At 35.0% G+C, this 19991-nt stretch overlaps 1 protein-coding gene across 1 annotated transcript in view; it reads left to right on the forward strand.

Annotated features, from left to right (window-relative positions):
- LOC142354111 (uncharacterized) overlaps window positions 1-19991 on the forward strand; it is a 72192-nt gene that overhangs the window by 655 nt on the left and 51546 nt on the right. The window contains exons 2-3 of the mRNA XM_075406381.1: window positions 12562-12835; window positions 13283-13586. Of these exons, the coding sequence (XP_075262496.1) occupies window positions 12562-12835; window positions 13283-13586 (578 nt within the window). The remainder of the gene's footprint in view (window positions 1-12561; window positions 12836-13282; window positions 13587-19991) is intronic.

A 19991-nucleotide genomic window follows, 5' to 3' on the forward strand; every position in this document is an offset into this window, starting at 1 on the left:
CCCAATGCGTGCCCAGTAAGACACCTTACTACTCATATCTTTCAGAAATAATTATTGTTGACCGTTACAACCAGGACAGCGTATAGTATTTGCGATTTATAATGTATTATAGTTCCTCAAAGAAACAAAAATAAGGTCATTTTGAGTGATCAAGTGAATGCAAGCCTCAGTGGATCACTGTCCAAGGCGATGCCTCTCATCTGCAGTGAGATGTAATCCGGAAATCGTGGCGGAGCCCGCGCACTGGCCGACTTCGGACATTATGATGCGGCTATCTCGAAAATTTTCAGCTTACTTGTCCTCTTTCTTCAAATTAAACGATTAAACGAAATTGTTTTGAATAACTGGAACACAAATGGTCATATAAGATATAATTCGTTTGGATGACTTTGAAGTTTAGAGAATGGTGTTCCATTGAAAAATTTTTGCGCTTTTTAACCTAATATTTGTTGCAGAAAAACAAATTTTGAGGAGTACTGGTTTTTATTTCTTCACATTTTTTCAATTTATTTTTCACCATTCCTTTAAAACCTGACAAGCACCATTTTTTCCAGTCACGCAAACAGAAATCTGCGATTTTTGTTTGCAAGTGTCTCAGGTTTGAATTCAAGTTTTCAGCTCTTCGGTTTCTTGATCAGCTTTTTTTGTTCAAGAACCCCCGCTTTACGAAACAAATTTTGATTTCTGATAGCATGTACAAATCAGTTTGTCAAAATGACATTAGGAATGCGCATATCCATTCATATCATTTAACAACAATTAAAGACCTGAACAACATTGTCAACAATAATGCGTCATCGGCTAAAGCAGAATATTTGATAGTTCAGAATGGACATAATTCATTTGCCAGGCGAAGAGGCTGCAAACAGGAAGTTATGCCATATCGACTAGCGATTTGCAAATCGCAAAATGTGAAGAATGGTACATTTGGGCGGCAAAGTAACAATGCTAATATTCATAAACTTAAAACTGCGCGTTGAATGACATTGAAGATGGATTACCAGGCGAATTCCAAAACACTGACATTAAATTTTTTTTACTACAATTAGGACAAAGCAGATATTTGAATGCTTGGCATTCATCCAAACACAAGCGGAACCCAAAAAAGTGTTCAGGATTAACTATATGTCAAGTGCGAGGTATCAGCCTGCTGGGTGCAATGTGTGTCCGTGAGACAAATGAAAAAGCGATTAAACGTAATGTTATGAATAACGTGAACAGAATTGGTCATATAGGCCATAACGCGCTTCGGTTACTTTAAATTTTAATGAAGGTTTCTCCATAGAAAATTGTTGGGCTTTTCTACCTAATATTTTTTGCAGAGAAGAAAAGCCTCAACTGTTTTCGGAAAATCCACAGCAACTTCATTTACAGCAATTTTAAAGAGTCTCAAAAATAAGTTTAAAAAATAATGTGTAGGGTTTGGATTCTTAAATTTTATATACCAACTACTAATTATTTATGTTATCTTATTTTACTTTGTGGTGACGTCAAACCTAACCCAGTGCTCAATCTTGGGAACATCCAAACAATCAATAGTTACGTGAAATAGTTTGATAACCTAATTCGTATCCTAAGTGTTTTATCTCAACATGCAGAGTGTCAATTGCAAACACGAAGAACTCAAGTTTTTTACAACAAGACAAACAAACGTGCTTGATAGTTACCCAAGCTTGGATAAACGATAAGATATTACACTGAATTTTTTAATAAATAAGCATCGTTTCATTCATCAAAGTATGTCAAAGTTGACACATTTGTCGAGGGGCGTTGGAGACGTTATATGGTTACCAAAAACTTTCAAATATAATGCCAGTTGCGATCTCAACTCAATTAACAGAAGTTTTTTGAATGGTTGTTTTGAAGTACAAGAAACATGTAAAGAAAAACTCCTAATTAACTTTTATTGTTCTAATAAAGTTTGGGTGGATTTTTTCTTGATGAATTGACGTCAGAAATTTCAGGTTTATATTCAGTAACAGTTAACATATTATATTGTTCGGAGACTACAATTTAGATTACCTTCAACAAAAAGGAGAACAAGTTTTAACAGAGTTTGATTCCAACAATGGGTTAGATATCGTAATCACAAATCAACCACAAATGGAATTGCTGAAACTATAACTCATCACGCTTAACCTCCCAAAAATTATATTTTTTGTGCAATAATATTGGAGCCAATTTTTGGAAAAGATCATTTTCTCACAATTATTATTTTCGTCTTTGGAACTTGGTAATAAAAAAAAGTATAGTGCAATAGTTTGAGATACCCGAATTTTTTCTAGAGTTGAATACAATGAAAGATTAGCATCAACAGATTAGAGACAAATGTGTCCATAATACGATGCAAATTTCACATTTCAGTTCTCTCATGTTTGTTCAAAATGTATTGAACAGTTTAGCTCTATAAAGATTGAAAATGAAGTCCAAAGGAAATAAAGTGAATATCTTGAGCGCTATTGAAATTTATTGACGAAAAACATCATTTGTTTAACGTTTGGAAGAAGAAGGCAAATGTTTCTGCTTATTATACATACACAATCAAAATTGCCATCTGAAATAAATCGTCGACTGACTCTGTTATTTCATTTACTGAATCAATAAAAAACTTTTAGAAAATGAAACCGTTATTGGTATGTTTTAGATTTAGCAAAAGCTTTAAACTCAATTTCGCACAAAGTTTTGAAAAAGCAAAGTATGGTTTGGGCAATGAATCGAAAACTATGCTAGGAATAATTTATTCAGATTGGGTGACAATAAACCATGGAGTCCCTAAGGTAGCAGTCCTTGAGACCCTGATTTTTGTACTGTATATAAACGATTTGTCGGAAACTATGAAGAGCTGAGAATTTTTACAATTCGCAAATGACACGTATTGAATCTCACCCGTCACGGATCTGGAACTTCCATCGAAAATTGTTGATGTTTTTTTAAAACATATATTTACATGGAACAGAATATGTTAACACTGAACAGAGATAAAACGGCAGTAATTGTTTTTCCAAAAGAGTCAGCATCACAGTGAGCAATTCATTTTAATGGTAATATCATGACACCGAAAGTCAGTTGTCGTTATGTCACCTCAATGATTGACAACAAATTGTTATTTGACGCAGCGGTAAGCAAAATGTTGACAAAAAATGCATTTTTTAACGATATAAATTTACTTAGTACGACACCTGATATCGTTACACGAAAAAAATATACTTTTTAAATCACTAGTACTGTCATCTTTCAATTTTAGAGCAATTTTTTCTCCTATCCTTGCCAACTTCATCACATCAGAGAATAATTACGCAACTCTTTGAGGTATTAAGGTTTGACATATGCGTAGAAAAGTTTGATAGCGCATAAATTTGATAGAGAAAATTTTATCTCTGGAGCTCTTCATCGAAAAAACATTTTGTGTGGAGAAATTTTGAGTAGAGAAGTTTTTTTGGATGAAAAGCTATGCAAGGGGAATTTTTTCCCGCTTTTGTCGATTGTTTATACCCTCAATTTATTTGCCTGTTTATTCTCTGGGGCTATTTAGCTGGCACGGATTGGAGAATGATTGCGCTATAGTTAAAGTGCGACAAGACTAGTGGTTCAAAAACTGCAATGCTTGCTTGTAACGGTATTAGTGGTCTCACTAAGGGCATTGATCTAATAGCAGTCCCCATTTTTGTCAACGTTTTGTTTTGCTCTGCGTCATTATTCAATTTGTTGTCAATCAGTAGGTTCAGATAGCGACAACTGACCTTCTGTTTTATAATGTTTACGTTAAAAGTTCTCGTTTTCTATTTTATTGAAGCATTACGGAGAAAGCAGTCAAGTGTCCGACAAGACCTCGTTCAAATTTTTGGGAAAATATGAGATGGGGGAAAACTGCCGAACGGTCCATTTTATCCAAACAAAATGTGTCAATCTAAGTGGAGTGAGTGATCAATAATCAGAAATTTCACCTACCAATATAATTCCGGAAAGAAAAAACAAAAAAAAACAATTTGAAGAATTTAATTAGAGAAATGATCAAAATACACAAACTTGCCCGATAGATAAACAAGTACAGGGTTTTGGAATTTATTTCTACTGTTAATATAAAGATTAGCATCAACAGATTAGAGACAAATGTGTCCATAATACGATGAAAATTTCACATTTCAGTTCTCTCAGGTTTGTTCAAAATGTATTGAACAGTTTAGCTCTATAAAGATTGAAAATGAAGTCCAAAGGAAATAAAGTGAATATCTTGAGCGCTATTGAAATTTATTGACGAAAAACATCATTTGTTTAACGTTTGGAAGAAGAAGGCAAATGTTTCTGCTTATTATACATACACAATAATCAAAATTGCCATCTGAAATAAATCGTCGACTGACTCTGTTATTTCATTCACTCAATCAATAAAAAACTTTTAGAAAATGAAACCGTTATTGGTATGTTTTAGATTTAGCAAAAGCTTTAAACTCAATTTAGCACAATTTTTTGAAAAAGCAAAGTATGGTTTGGGCAATGAATCGAAAACTATGCTAGGAATAATTTATTCAGATTGGGTGACAATAAACCATGGAGTCCCTAAGGTAGCAGTCCTTGAGACCCTGATCTTTGTACTGTATATAAACGATTTGTCGGAAACTATGAAGAGCGGAGAATTTTTACAATTCGCAAATGACACGTATTGAATCTCACCCGTCACGGATCTGGAACTTCCATCGAAAATTGTTGATGTTTTTTTAAAACATATATTTACATTGAACAGAATATGTTAACACTGAACAGAGATAAAACGGCAGTAATTGTTTTTCCAAAAGAGTCAGCATCACAGTGAGCAATTCATTTTAATGGTAATATCATGACACCGAAAGTCAGTTGTCGTTATGTCACCTCAATGATTGACAACAAATTGTTATTTGACGCAGCGCTAAGCAAAATGTTGACAAAAAATGCATTTTTTAACGATATAAATTTACTTAGTACGACACCTGATATCGTTACACGAAAAAAATATACTTTTTAAATCACTAGTACTGTCAGATTTCAATTTTAGAGCAATTTTTTCTCCGATCCTTGCCAACTTCATCACATCAGAGAATAATTACGCAAATCTTTGAGGTATTAAGGTTTGACATATGCGTAGAAAAGTTTGATAGCGCATAAATTTGATAGAGAAAATTTTATCTCTGGAGCTCTTCATCGAAAAAACATTTTGTGTGGAGAAATTTTGAGTAGAGAAGTTTTTTTGGATGAAAAGCTATGCAAGGGAAATTTTTTCCCGCTTTTGTCGAACGTTTATACCCCCAATTTATTTGCCTGTTTATTCTCTGGAGCTATTTAGCTGGCACGGATTGGAGAATGATTGCGCTATAGTTAAAGTGCGACAAGACTAGTGGTTCAAAAACTGCAATGCTTGCTTGTAACGGTATTAGTGGTCTTACTAAGGGCATTGATCTAATAGCAGTCCCCATTTTTGTCAACGTTTTGTTTTGCTCTGCGTCATTATTCAATTTGTTGTCAATCAGTAGGTTCAGATAGCGACAACTGACCTTCTGTTTTATAATGTTTACGTTAAAAGTTCTTGTTTTCTATTTTATTGAAGCATTACGGAGAAAGCAGTCAAGTGTCCGACAAGACCTCGTTCAAATTTTTGGGAAAATATGAGATGGGGGAAAACTGCCGAACGGTCCATTTTATCCAAACAAAATGTGTCAATCTAAGTGGAGTGAGTGATCAATAATCAGAAATTTCACCTACCAATATAATTCCGGAAAGAAAAAACAAAAAAAAACAATTTGAAGAATTTAATTAGAGAAATGATCAAAATACACAAACTTGCCCGATCGATAAACAAGTACAGGGTTTTAGAATTTATTTCTACTGTTAATATAAAGATTAGCATCAACAGATTAGAGACAAATGTGTCCATAATACGATGCAAATTTCACATTTCAGTTCTCTCAGGTTTGTTCAAAATGTATTGAATAGTTTAGCTCTATAAAGATTGAAAATGAAGTCCAAAGGAAATAAAGTGAATATCGTGAGCGCTATTGAAATTTATTGACGAAAAACATCATTTGTTTAACGTTTGGAAGAAGAAGGCAAATGTTTCTGCTTATTATACATACACAATAATCAAAATTGCCATCTGAAATAAATCGTCGACTGACTCTGTTATTTCATTTACTGAATCAATAAAAAACTTTTAGAAAATGAAACCGTTATTGGTATGTTTTAGATTTAGCAAAAGCTTTAAACTCAATTTCGCACAAAGTTTTGAAAAAGCAAAGTATGGTTTGGGCAATGAATCGAAAACTATGCTAGGAATAATTTATTCAGATTGGGTGACAATAAACCATGGAGTCCCTAAGGTAGCAGTCCTTGAGACCCTGATTTTTGTACTGTATATAAACGATTTGTCGGAAACTATGAAGAGCGGAGAATTTTTACAATTCGCAAATGACACGTATTGAATCTCACCCGTCACGGATCTGGAACTTCCATCGAAAATTGTTGATGTTTTTTTAAAACATATATTTACATGGAACAGAATATGTTAACACTGAACAGAGATAAAACGGCAGTAATTGTTTTTCCAAAAGAGTCAGCATCACAGTGAGCAATTCATTTTAATGGTAATATCATGACACCGAAAGTCAGTTGTCGTTATGTCACCTCAATGATTGACAACAAATTGTTATTTGACGCAGCGCTAAGCAAAATGTTGACAAAAAAATGCATTTTTTAACGATATAAATTTACTTAGTACGACACCTGATATCGTTACACGAAAAAAATATACTTTTTAAATCACTAGTACTGTCAGATTTCAATTTTAGAGCAATTTTTTCTCCGATCCTTGCCAACTTCATCACATCAGAGAATAATTACGCAAATCTTTGAGGTATTAAGGTTTGACATATGCGTAGAAAAGTTTGATAGCGCATAAATTTGATAGAGAAAATTTTATCTCTGGAGCTCTTCATCGAAAAAACATTTTGTGTGGAGAAATTTTGAGTAGAGAAGTTTTTTTGGATGAAAAGCTATGCAAGGGAAATTTTTTCCCGCTTTTGTCGAACGTTTATACCCCCAATTTATTTGCCTGTTTATTCTCTGGAGCTATTTAGCTGGCACGGATTGGAGAATGATTGCGCTATAGTTAAAGTGCGACAAGACTAGTGGTTCAAAAACTGCAATGCTTGCTTGTAACGGTATTAGTGGTCTTACTAAGGGCATTGATCTAATAGCAGTCCCCATTTTTGTCAACGTTTTGTTTTGCTCTGCGTCATTATTCAATTTGTTGTCAATCAGTAGGTTCAGATAGCGACAACTGACCTTCTGTTTTATAATGTTTACGTTAAAAGTTCTCGTTTTCTATTTTATTGAAGCATTACGGAGAAAGCAGTCAAGTGTCCGACAAGACCTCGTTCAAATTTTTGGGAAAATATGAGATGGGGGAAAACTGCCGAACGGTCCATTTTATCCAAACAAAATGTGTCAATCTAAGTGGAGTGAGTGATCAATAATCAGAAATTTCACCTACCAATATAATTCCGGAAAGAAAAAACAAAAAAAAAAAACAATTTGAAGAATTTAATTAGAGAAATGATCAAAATACACAAACTTGCCCGATCGATAAACAAGTACAGGGTTTTAGAATTTATTTCTACTGTTAATATAAAGATTAGCATCAACAGATTAGAGACAAATGTGTCCATAATACGATGCAAATTTCACATTTCAGTTCTCTCAGGTTTGTTCAAAATGTATTGAATAGTTTAGCTCTATAAAGATTGAAAATGAAGTCCAAAGGAAATAAAGTGAATATCGTGAGCGCTATTGAAATTTATTGACGAAAAACATCATTTGTTTAACGTTTGGAAGAAGAAGGCAAATGTTTCTGCTTATTATACATACACAATAATCAAAATTGCCATCTGAAATAAATCGTCGACTGACTCTGTTATTTCATTTACTGAATCAATAAAAAACTTTTAGAAAATGAAACCGTTATTGGTATGTTTTAGATTTAGCAAAAGCTTTAAACTCAATTTCGCACAAAGTTTTGAAAAAGCAAAGTATGGTTTGGGCAATGAATCGAAAACTATGCTAGGAATAATTTATTCAGATTGGGTGACAATAAACCATGGAGTCCCTAAGGTAGCAGTCCTTGAGACCCTGATTTTTGTACTGTATATAAACGATTTGTCGGAAACTATGAAGAGCGGAGAATTTTTACAATTCGCAAATGACACGTATTGAATCTCACCCGTCACGGATCTGGAACTTCCATCGAAAATTGTTGATGTTTTTTTAAAACATATATTTACATGGAACAGAATATGTTAACACTGAACAGAGATAAAACGGCAGTAATTGTTTTTCCAAAAGAGTCAGCATCACAGTGAGCAATTCATTTTAATGGTAATATCATGACACCGAAAGTCAGTTGTCGTTATGTCACCTCAATGATTGACAACAAATTGTTATTTGACGCAGCGCTATGCAAAATGTTGACAAAAAATGCATTTTTTAACGATATAAATTTACTTAGTACGACACCTGATATCGTTACACGAAAAAAATATACTTTTTAAATCACTAGTACTGTCAGATTTCAATTTTAGAGCAATTTTTTCTCCAATCCTTGCCAACTTCATCACATCAGAAAATAATTACGCAAATCTTTGAGGTATTAAGGTTTGACAGATGCGTAGAAAAGTTTGATAGCGCATAAATTTGATAGAGAAAATTTTATCTCTAGAGCTCTTCATCGAAAAAACATTTTGTGTGGAGAAATTTTGAGTAGAGAAGTTTTTTTGGATGAAAAGCTATGCAAGGGAAATTTTTTCCCGCTTTTGTCGAACGTTTATACCCCCAATTTATTTGCCTGTTTATTCTCTGGGGCTATTTAGCTGGCACGGATTGGAGAATGATTGCGCTATAGTTAAAGTGCGACAAGACTAGTGGTTCAAAAACTGCAATACTTGCTTGTAACGGTATTAGTGGTCTTACTAAGGGCATTGATCTAATAGCAGTCCCCATTTTTGTCAACGTTTTGTTTTGCTCTGCGTCATTATTCAATTTGTTGTCAATCAGTAGGTTCAGATAGCGACAACTGACCTTCTGTTTTATAATGTTTACGTTAAAAGTTCTCGTTTTCTATTTTATTGAAGCATTACGGAGAAAGCAGTCAAGTGTCCGACAAGACCTCGTTCAAATTTTTGGGAAAATATGAGATGGGGGAAAACTGCCGAACGGTCCATTTTATCCAAACAAAATGTGTCAATCTAAGTGGAGTGAGTGATCAATAATCAGAAATTGCACCTACCAATATAATTCCGGAAAGAAAAAACAAAAAAAAACAATTTGAAGAATTTAATTAGAGAAATGATCAAAATACACAAACTTGCCCGATAGATAAACAAGTACAGGGTTTTAGAATTTATTTCTACTGTTAATATAAGGACCAAACTTTTCATTTGTTTATTAAATGAATCTTAAAATGTAAATGTTTCACCAAACTTTTTGTTATGGTTTTGATCATTTAGGTTTTCTAGATTTAACAAAATGATCAGAAATTTTTTGTCTTATTTCTGTTCATCTGATATATTAACCGTACTTAGTACCAACGCGTAGGACAGAACCTTCATCGTAATTTCAATTGTTAACGTAAATTAATAGTGAATCTAATTATGCATATCGCATTTTTAATGTTTTTGTGCTTGGAGTTGCACTGTATGTACTGGTGTTATAATTGTTCTATCAAAATTGTAAGGCATCTTGTAGAAATGATTTTTGGATTCAAGAAACCCTTTTTAGGGCTCTTACAATTGAATTGTTTCGAATTCTCAGTCGAATGTAGAATTAATTTCTCGGCATGATGAACAACTAGTCGTCCACGAAGCCTTCGGCATAAATGAAAACTTAGCTTTGTTCTGATGTTCTACTTTTTTCGGAAGATTAATCCACGTTTTGATTTCATACCTAGTGCAGAGGTTTTTCATTTTTGGTGAATTTTTTGTTCTTGTTAACTCTTAGATATCAAGTCATCAATGATAGTACAATTAATCAATTAATGTGCAAATTGTCGAAAACAAGAAGCAAGAATAAGCTTTTTTTTCTGAGCAAGAAATGTCTCCTTGCAAAATAAAGAAATTTTATTTTGATAACTGCAAGAGTAATTTTCCTCCGAATATTCTAGTTTTTGATGTGTTCTCTATTTTCCGGGGTGGTTTCGCATTGAGTTATTTACGACTCTAGATTTTGCGGCCTTTTTCATGAGATCCGTTTATTTGTTTTGCGACGTCCATAATATTCGCCCAAAACCTTACCCGAGCCAAGGAAAATTGAGTCTATGATCTTTTTCTAATGAAAGTTTTGTATAGTGCATTTTTTTTATGCCTTTTTCGCAACTTTTTATATTAACTGTTCTTCAATAGCTGATTTTTACTTATTTTTCAGTGGTCAGTTTTTTTATGCAGCTCAGTTTTTTTTTACTAGTGATCTAATTGATTTACAATGTCTCCCAATTTTTTTTCAATCGTTCTTATATTTTAAAGTACAGTGTTTATTTTTTCAGCAATTTAGTTCACAGAAAATTATATAAAGTCACATTGTAACGGAACAAAACACGATATTAACAAACCATTGAGAAAAAACACCTCAATATTTTCAATTTATGTTTTTGCTATTTAAAAAAATGACCAGTTTTGTATGACCCTCAAGTTAGAAGGCATCTAGTGCCCTGTGAGGCAACAGTGAGCATCACAAGATCAGTAACAATTTCTGTTGATAAATAATTGGAGTTAAAAAGGCAAAATTATGAACGTATATAATTAAATTGTTAAAGCGAAAACTGCCATTTTTTCTCCGAACTTCTACGAAAAACTACCTTCAAGATGAGAAAAATACGTGTGGACAATATTTATTCCAAAATTTGAAAGCAAGGCTATTCAATATCGGTTTTGCGATTTTGAATGAATGAACTAAATGCTCGTAATAGTTTACCATATATATTCAGTTTTATCATTCGTTTGCATGTTGCTTCCCTTTTAACCAAAATTTGAATGGCACACGGCAGATTACCAGAAATTTCACGCGATGGGAGCTGATATTGACAAGACTTCTTGATGCATAAATAAATAATAAAAACACTAAAAAACATAAGCGAACACGCTATTCGATTTTTTAATCAATGTTGATTCTGTTTGCACAGTACTGCTGTGCTGAGCAACTGCTTGATCTCAATGTGAAACGAATAAACCCATATGATAAACGAGAGTCGTGGTTTAAGGGGCTATGTCGCACACTTTTAGACGTGTTTCTACCGAAACCCCGCTCCCTTCGGGATTCGAACCCACGCCCGCACAATTTCGGTAGACATATGTTTGAAACCCGCAGGGGGGGGGGGGGGGGGGTTGTTTCGAATATGCACAAAATTGAGAGCATACTCCTCCCTCTTTTATCACTACCAGCGAACTTTAAACAGAAGAACATATTTACAAAATTTATGCGGAAAGTGGGATGAGTCAAACAAAACAAATGCTCACTCGAATCAAACATTACATAGATCATGTTCTCCGGCCCTGAAATTCATTTCGCCAGTGGAAACAATCCAAGAAAGACATTGATATCATTTTCAACAGTTGAGCGATCAGGATCACTCAAAAATTAATTATGAGAAGAACTGAGAAAAAAGGTTGAAAAAAAAAATTCCTCAAACTTTATTCATCAATAATTTGAAATGCTGATCCAACAAAGCAGTTTTTCATAAATAAGTACCATTAGGCTATACTTGTTCTTGAGACTATATGATTGAAATTATATCAACTACGGTCCAAATTGCTTGAAATTTAGCGGAACTCAAGATTTCAGGTTTTAATTGCCCTCTAATGAAGGTCGAAGCGGTCATGTAAATAAATGGCCTTTGTCGTTCTTATGCGAAATTTTTTGGTAGCTGGATTGACAGCTTTCGTGATCTGTTTTTTTTCAAAGAAACGGGGTGTACTGTTAAAACCCGAGGACGATTGAGTAAGTCTCTGAGGGCCTTAGTTAGTGCTAAGTGTATGGGTCTGCGCGAAAATGAGCAAGAGAAGTTTGTGCAAAATGACCAAAATTTGACATAAGGTAGCGAACATTTTTAACCTCAATTGTTTCGTGACTAAGGCGAAATTCGAAAAACCCTCAAAATTGAATATTCTAAGTTCGATGGGCGTTTAATTGTTACCGCTCATAGATTTCTTCGGTAAATATATTGATCGGTGAAAACTGATTGAATTAATTGGGGTCTGAACAATTATCTTGTTCATTGTTGTCTTTCTATGAGTTTGTCTCCACCCCCGAAGATTTATTTCATGAGTATTTTGAAGTATTTTGGCAATTTTGTCAGTCAAAAGAACTTTATAGTAAGTCCCATAAAGTTGCAACGCAAGCGAACGTTCGAAAAACTTTCAACATGCAAATGAACAACGAAATGTTGATCTCTGTATGCTTTATATTTGAACTTTGACCTTTAAAGCGTTCGATAGCGTTGCAACTTTATGGGACAGACTATATATTGAATGAAACTTCTGCATTGTTTAGACGTTGGTGGTTGACATTGACGAAACACAGAACTTTGATTTAAATGAGAACCAAGATTCCAATGAAATCCATCAGCCGTCAGACATTATTTCTGTTAAACCTTGCAGCCATACGAATGAAGCGACTTTATCAATTCAAGCTACCGCAAATATTCAAAACTCTGGTGATTCGACATCAGCATATCAATCAGCACTATCACAACAGAGTTCTGACCGGGACTCGAACCACCGATCTGCCGCCGTTACTCAAGCGCATTGTTCAATGACAGAAATTAGTAAATGTATATTGCCTTCGATTAGATTTGAAAAACATCTAAAAATACAAGTAATTGAAATATGGGGCTCCAGTGCAAAAGCAAAAAATAAAAAGGTTTAAAAACAATATTTAAAACCTATAGTTTATGGGGTTCTTTCTTGTCATTAAATTTTTTATAACACTAAAAATAGTGTTTTAATCCTTATTTTTGTTTTATGGTTTTGCCCTGTAATCCTATATCTACATTTACTAATACGAGGTGACAATCGCACTAATGAGAACCAAATGAGCGCAAGAAATGTTTTGCTCATATTTTTTTCAGAAGGTGATAATTTTGCTTTTTTGTTTTTGAGAAGCTCGACGAGGTAAACTTAGTCTGTTTTGGAACATCAACGGTGTTAGCAGAATTCCCGTTATGTACTGGAGTACTCTATATTTTTGATAAAATATACATTTACTTCCGTAGCAACAACATCGGCCGCAAATTCATCCAGTGTTCAGAAGCGACCATCTGATCATTTTGATAACCAAGATGATCAGCCTTGTTGCTCCAAGTCACTCAAAGTTACTAAAGAGAAATCACCAGAACTGGAAAAATCTGCGGATATTAATGGACGTGGGGAATCGCCTCAGCCGTCTGAAAATCAATTCGGCTGTGAACTGAAATGCTCGATCTGCACAGAAATATTTCACCAGCCAGTTTCTCTGCAGCCCTGTATGCACACATTTTGTGGAGGGTGTTATTCCAGTTGGATGATGAAATCGAACAGGTGAGTTTATAGTTGAGATGAACTTTTCGTATCGATTTTTGAAAGTTTATTGTTCGAATCTTCAAATTTAGTTGGGGGTTGTGTGCCAGCTTGGCTTTTTTGTTAATTGAATCTTTCTTTCATCTTGTAATTTACTGAACCGATAATCGTTCTTTTGTTCCGACCCCACTGGTTTTTTTGTTCAGACATTTTTGGCCGATGGATATATACACCGTAGAGAAATGTGAGTGGTATCATTAAATAGCTCGTCCAGCGTAGAATTCAAAATAAAAAACATTTTTTTTTATTTTCGTGTTTTCGAGGAGTTATCGAGGTTAAAAGTTTTGTGCGAACATGTTATATTTTGTTCACTTTTTAATTGCTCTCAAACGAAGTTTGTAGCAATTATATTAGTCCTGTCGGTCTTTTTTTATCCGATTTTTCGCTTGACCAATTTTTCGTCTGACGCTTTTGACTTTTCGTCCTCAAAAACGGGATAAACAGGTAGCCCCCAGTGGGCATTAAGTGCTCTTAGAGCCTTTCAGGTCTATTTCAGCTCAAACTGTTTTGGAGACTTATACTTATACTTATGGTGTGAAGGGCGGTTCATAGAGGTCGAGACACCCCCCCCCCCCTTGATGACCCCCCACCCCCACTATTGGCTCCACCCCCCCCCCCCACCGCGCTTTTGCCCCCCCAACCCAGTGCTGCCCCCATCAGCCCCCGGTGCACCCCCCCCCCCGTGGCTAGCTACTGACCAAGCCAACCGCTCGCGGGTCGTTTGAGAGCAATTCGCCCGACGTTAGTCGGTTATGTTAGCATGATTTTGTTCATTTTAGCGTAATTTTTTTTCAAATTAAGGCTTTTCCATAAAAATATTTTCAAATTACATTTCTTGCTACAAAAGGAAACAATTTTGTGTTAACAGTAGGCCGATAAAAAGGCTAGATCTGGTCTCGTCAGGAAGTTTACTATAAAAAAAACTGGATTTCAATTTGAGAGCTGTTTTTTTAGAAAACTTTTCCTATTTATTATTTTTTTTCCAGTCACACAGAGACTTGTCATTTTCAAATCGAGGTTCCGTTAAAGACAAACCTCAATTGCAGTCAAATGATACCCAATGAACAGAAAATTCGTTTTCAAGTCATCGCTCATGTTTTTTTTTGTCTTCGACTCTTAGTTTCCGAATTTTTATTGAAATTGATTTTACTAGGTGTTAGACGACTTGTGTTAGACAGGTGTTAGACGACTTGGCAAAAAAGTCAATCCCCTGAACAAACAAAAGCGAAACTGCCGTCCTATACTTATCACAACCTCCAATCCCCTTTTCCTTCAGAATTGCTTTGCTAGAAGTCACTACCTGCAAAATTTTGTAAAACCTGTATACATAAAGAAGTTTCTGACATCCAGTGAAAGACAGAAGGAGAAAGATGTCCTCGGGAAACGCTTCCATATGATTCATCGGGAAGGAAAAAGTAAAGAAGACTTTCGGATAAAGAATTTAAAACTTTTTTATCAAAGGCGTGAAGTCGAAATGAGCAGTGATTGACTAACAGAAGCCAACTGCTTGCTTCTCAATTGTCAATCAATTTGCAGCTTGGATAAACGTCAAGAATTGGTTAGAATAATGACAACAGCATCAATTTCGTTAATATTTTTAACTGAAACATGGCTCTCTGAAAGCATTTCTGATTCACAAATATTACTCGGATCTAATTTCAATGTTGTGGCACGTTCCGATCGCAGCAAATGGGAACACGGAGGTGTTCTCATTGCTGCTTCTAATTCCATCCAAACAGAAATAATTGATGTTAAATTACCACAATATCCTTTCTCTGTTGCGTGTGGTCTTCTAGATAGCATACCGTCGTTTTTCATATTGATATACAAACCCCCAGTCGGATCTCCATTTCACTTCAACATCGAATTGCTCACTGATTGCCTAAATGAATACCTTGCGAAAATCAAATGTTTAGTCAGCAACTATTCGCCTACGACAACAGTTAATGTTTATGTGCTCGGTGATTTTAATCTTCCCGGTATCAATTGGGAAACACTTACATCGATTAACTCTCAGGAAGTTGAATTTTTAGATTTACTTGACGAACTTAATTTGAATCAATTTGTTGGCGGTCCCACTCACAAAGGTCACAACACGTTGGATCTTATCTTGTCTAATGTGGATCAATTACCTGTTACTATTGGAACCAAACTTTTTTCCGATCATTACCCGATCTTCTTTTCTTGTAACTTCGATCTGATTGATGCTAAATTTAAATCAGGTTTTTCACGCTCGTCATTCAATGCGCAAGCTTTCAACTTTTGTCTTTCTGACTTGTTCAAATTTTTAAGTTTCAACGATATCAAGACTTTGGACTATCCTGAGCACTGGTATTTTTATCTGCATGAAAGTTTTAGTCAAAGTGTTAAGATGAAAAGAGCTAAGCGACGTAATGCGCCAATATTTTTCTCCTCGCATACAATGCATCTTCTGAATCAGAAAGAGACTAACCTCCGTAAGCTTACAAAAAACTGGACACTTCTGCTCTCACTAAAACAAAAAACTTGATAAATCACTTAACGAGTCGATTGAATTGGACAAGCAAATTTTCATTGAAAAATTCAACCTATCATGTTCTTCTCACTGTTTTAGGCTGCTGAGAACACTTGGCTTCAGTAAGTCTTTACCTTCTGTTATGTCCTATAGCGGAGTTTCTCTGTCCTCTAGCTCCGAGATAGCAAATGGTTTTAATACGTTCTTTGGTTCCGTTTTTTCTCCCAAAATTAAATACGATGTGCCAGCATCTTATGAATTTTTGCCAGAGTTGTGTATAGACAACGTAACGGTTTTGAAACAGAGATAAGAACCTTATTATTGCGCTGTGATTATTCGAGCTCTATGGGTGCTGATAATATTCCCTCATTCGTTCTTCGTGAGTGTGCAACTATTTTATCTCCAGCAGTTCAACAACTCTTTTACTGGGTTACCAAAAATTGCACCTGGCCTTCGTTATGGAAGGTATCGTATATTACGCCCTTACATAAAACGGGACCACTGAACCTGGTTGAGAACTATCGTCCAATAAGTATTTTATGTAAACTTTCGTTGGTATTCGAACGTATTTTGTTTGATTTTATTTATCCAAAGGTGAAGTTTTTAATTTGCAAACAGCAACACGGATTCATGAAATTAAGGAGCACTGTAACTCAAATGATTGATTACTTAGATATTGTTTATAAATCTCAAGACATAAGCTCTCCTGCACTTTCAGTTTATTTTGACATCAGAAAGGCCTTTGACACTGTTCCTCATCACTTATTGCTATCTAAACTTCAAGTTCTTGGCTTCTGTCCTGGTTTTTTGTTACTTTTTGAGTCTTATCTTTCTGGTCGCTTACAGTGCGTCAAAGTGAATGAAACTTTCTCTTCTTTCTGTAATGTGACATCTGGTGTACCACAAGGCAGTGTCATCGGACCACTTCTTTTCCTGTTATTTATCAATGATATGCCAAATGTAATCTCACATGGATCGTATTTTCTGTACGCTGATGATTTGAAAATTTTCACATGCTGCGGGTCACAACTTATACAACAGGACCTTAACGCCTTACAGCAGAAGTCAGTTTCAAATGGCTTGAATTTTCATCCGTCCAAATGTAAAATTTTATCTTTCAATTTTGACCTTTCGCAAGTATTAAAACTTGGTGAGACAGAACTGGATTATATTGACTATATTGAAGATCTTGGCTTCACCATATCGAGTAATTTGAGCTGGCAACGTCATATTGATACAAAATTAGCTAAATGCAAAAAGATTTTCTATTTCATAAAGCGAAACGTGCCTTTCACGATATCAGCAAGGAGGAAACTTTTATTGTATCAAAGCCTCGTCCTCTCCATCCTTCTTTATGGTTGTTCTGTATGGCAGCCTTCCATAACCTATATGCGCAAGCTGGAGAAATTTCAATCAAGAGTTTTCAGATGGATTAATTCTGATCGCGATTATGTTTCTAAACTTCAAAGATTTTCTTTCTTACCAGTTTGCTACCAGAAGATTGAGTCGGACATGGTCCTGCTTTGGAAAACGATCAATAAACAAGCCGAGGTGGAGAGTGAAATACAAACTAGTTCTTTCAACACAAGGTCATCGACTCTTGGATTGTTTAGCGTGCTAAAACGCAGAAGTTCTGCTCCGAAGATAACTTTTTTGTCAGGGCCACCCGATGTGCAAATGAACTGCTAAAGCTAAATGTTATTAAATTCGATATGCCGCTGGGCATATTTCGTACTAAATTACATATTTTTCTAGTTGAAAAACTTACTCATTTTAACATTGATATCTCTTGTTCTTATTTTGTAAAATGTTTTTGTAAAAATTGTCGCTCTTAATTTCTCCTGATGCCTGGACTAAATGATCTCACTCCTGTTTTGGAATTGAGTCTTTTACTACTACTACTACTACTACTAAATTTGAGATTTTGAGATTTTACTAAGTTTTGGGGGTTCTATTGCATAGAATTGCGAACTAAAAGTGCAATCGGCTTTTTAATGTGCTTTAGATAACCTATATAGCGCTTTCTATGGGCTAAGTCTTTAAAAAAAATTCAATTTTTTGTTGAAAATTAACCGATATTACACTAATCTATATATTAATTCTAACTCGAATGCTATACCACCATGTTTAAGCGCCTATCTTCACATGTTTTAGCGTCTCTTAAACATGCAGCCTAGCGTAATGCATGCATCCTATACCACCATGTTTAAGCGCCAATCTTCACATGTTTTAACGGTCCTTAAACATGATGCGTGTTCTGTGGTTTGATTTTATGTGTGTGCGTGCGTGTGTCCGTGAGCATGCATGCGTATGTGTGTGCGTGTATGTGTGTGTATGTGTGTGTGCTCTTTTCGGTTTTGGGACGTTCAATTCGTTTTCGAACGTTTGACTAGTTTTCGAACGTTTGCTTGCTTTTCAAACGTTCAGTTTGTTTTCGAACGTTCTTTTTACTTGACCGCTTACGTCTATGTGACTCTGTTTGTGTGTGTGTGTTTGTGACCTTCAAATGATAAAATTGAACTGACGTTAACCATGGCTTGGAGTACAACCACTGAATTTTATCCTTGTGCGTTTGTGTGTGAACCTGTTTGCGCGCGCGCGTGTGTGTGTGTATGTAAGTGTGTTTGCGTGCACGCGTGTGAGACCTTGAGATTTTGACATTCAACTGAGGTTAACCGTTGCATTGAGTTGCTTTAATGCAATACTGATTGTTCTTTTTACATATTATCATTCCTTTTTGCATATCCAAAACGGCCAACGATTTGGTAAGCATCCATTGGTGATTAGGGCGGGCAGGTCTTAACTGGCCTAAAGGTTTGTGAGGTTTTGCTCAGATTTTTCTCATTGTCTCAGACTCTTATCCTGAAATTCAGTTATCCTCCTGACTTTTCTTCGCTTAAACTTTTCTTCGCTTTTCTTGGCTAAAACGTTCTTCGCTTTTCTTCGTGAAAGATAACTTTCAGAAATGACTGCTCTACCAATAAAAGGACTGCAGCAAAGCTTTAAAGCTGAGATCACAAAATTTGAGCAGCAAATTATGGTTGCTGTTGAGCGGTTGCAGACGGCATTGAATTATTCTGTCTATAAAACGAAAAGCCAAGAGTCTGACAGAAAGAAGCTCAAAAAGTTGAGCAGGGCCTTAAGAAAGTGCCCCGAAATAGATAGGTTGAGAGCAACTATGAAAAAGACCTTTTTTTCTCACTTTCTTTTCTCACTTTCTTTTCTCACTTTCTTTTCTCACTTTCTTTTCTCACTTTCTTTTCTCACTTTCTTTTCTCACTTTCTTTTCTCACTTTCTTTTCTCACTTTCTCTTCTCACTTTCTCTTCTCACTTTCTCTTCTCACTTTGTTTTGCTCACTTTGTTTTCTCACTTTCTTCTCTCACTATATTTTCTCTTTCTTTTCTCACTTTCTTTTCTCTTTTTTTCTCACTTTTTTTCTCACTTTTTTTCTCACTTTTTTTTCTCACTTTCTTTTCTCACTTTTTTTCTCACTTTCTTTTCTCGCTTTCTTTTTTCATTTTTTGCTCATTTTTTCTCACTTTCTTTTCTCACCTTCTTTTCTCACCTTCTTTTCTCACTTTCTTTTCTCACTTTCTTTTCTCACTTTCTTTTCTCCCTTTCTTTTCTCACTTTCTTTTCTCACTTTCTTTTCTCTTTTTCTTTTTTCACTCTTTTTTGGTTTTTTTCTCACTTTCTTTTCTAACTTTTCTCACTTTTGTTTCCAACTTTCTTTTCTCATTTTTTCCTCATTTTTTTCTCACTTTCTTTTCTCACCTTCTTTCCGCACCTTCGTTTCTCATTTTCTTTTCTCACTTTCTTTTCTCCTTTTTTTTCTCCTTTTCTTTTCTCACTTTCTTGTCTCATTTTCTT

This window comes from Convolutriloba macropyga, chromosome 15 (assembly GCF_964194025.1).
Source record: "Convolutriloba macropyga chromosome 15, txConMacr16.3, whole genome shotgun sequence".
Lineage (NCBI taxonomy): Eukaryota > Metazoa > Xenacoelomorpha > Acoela > Convolutidae > Convolutriloba > Convolutriloba macropyga.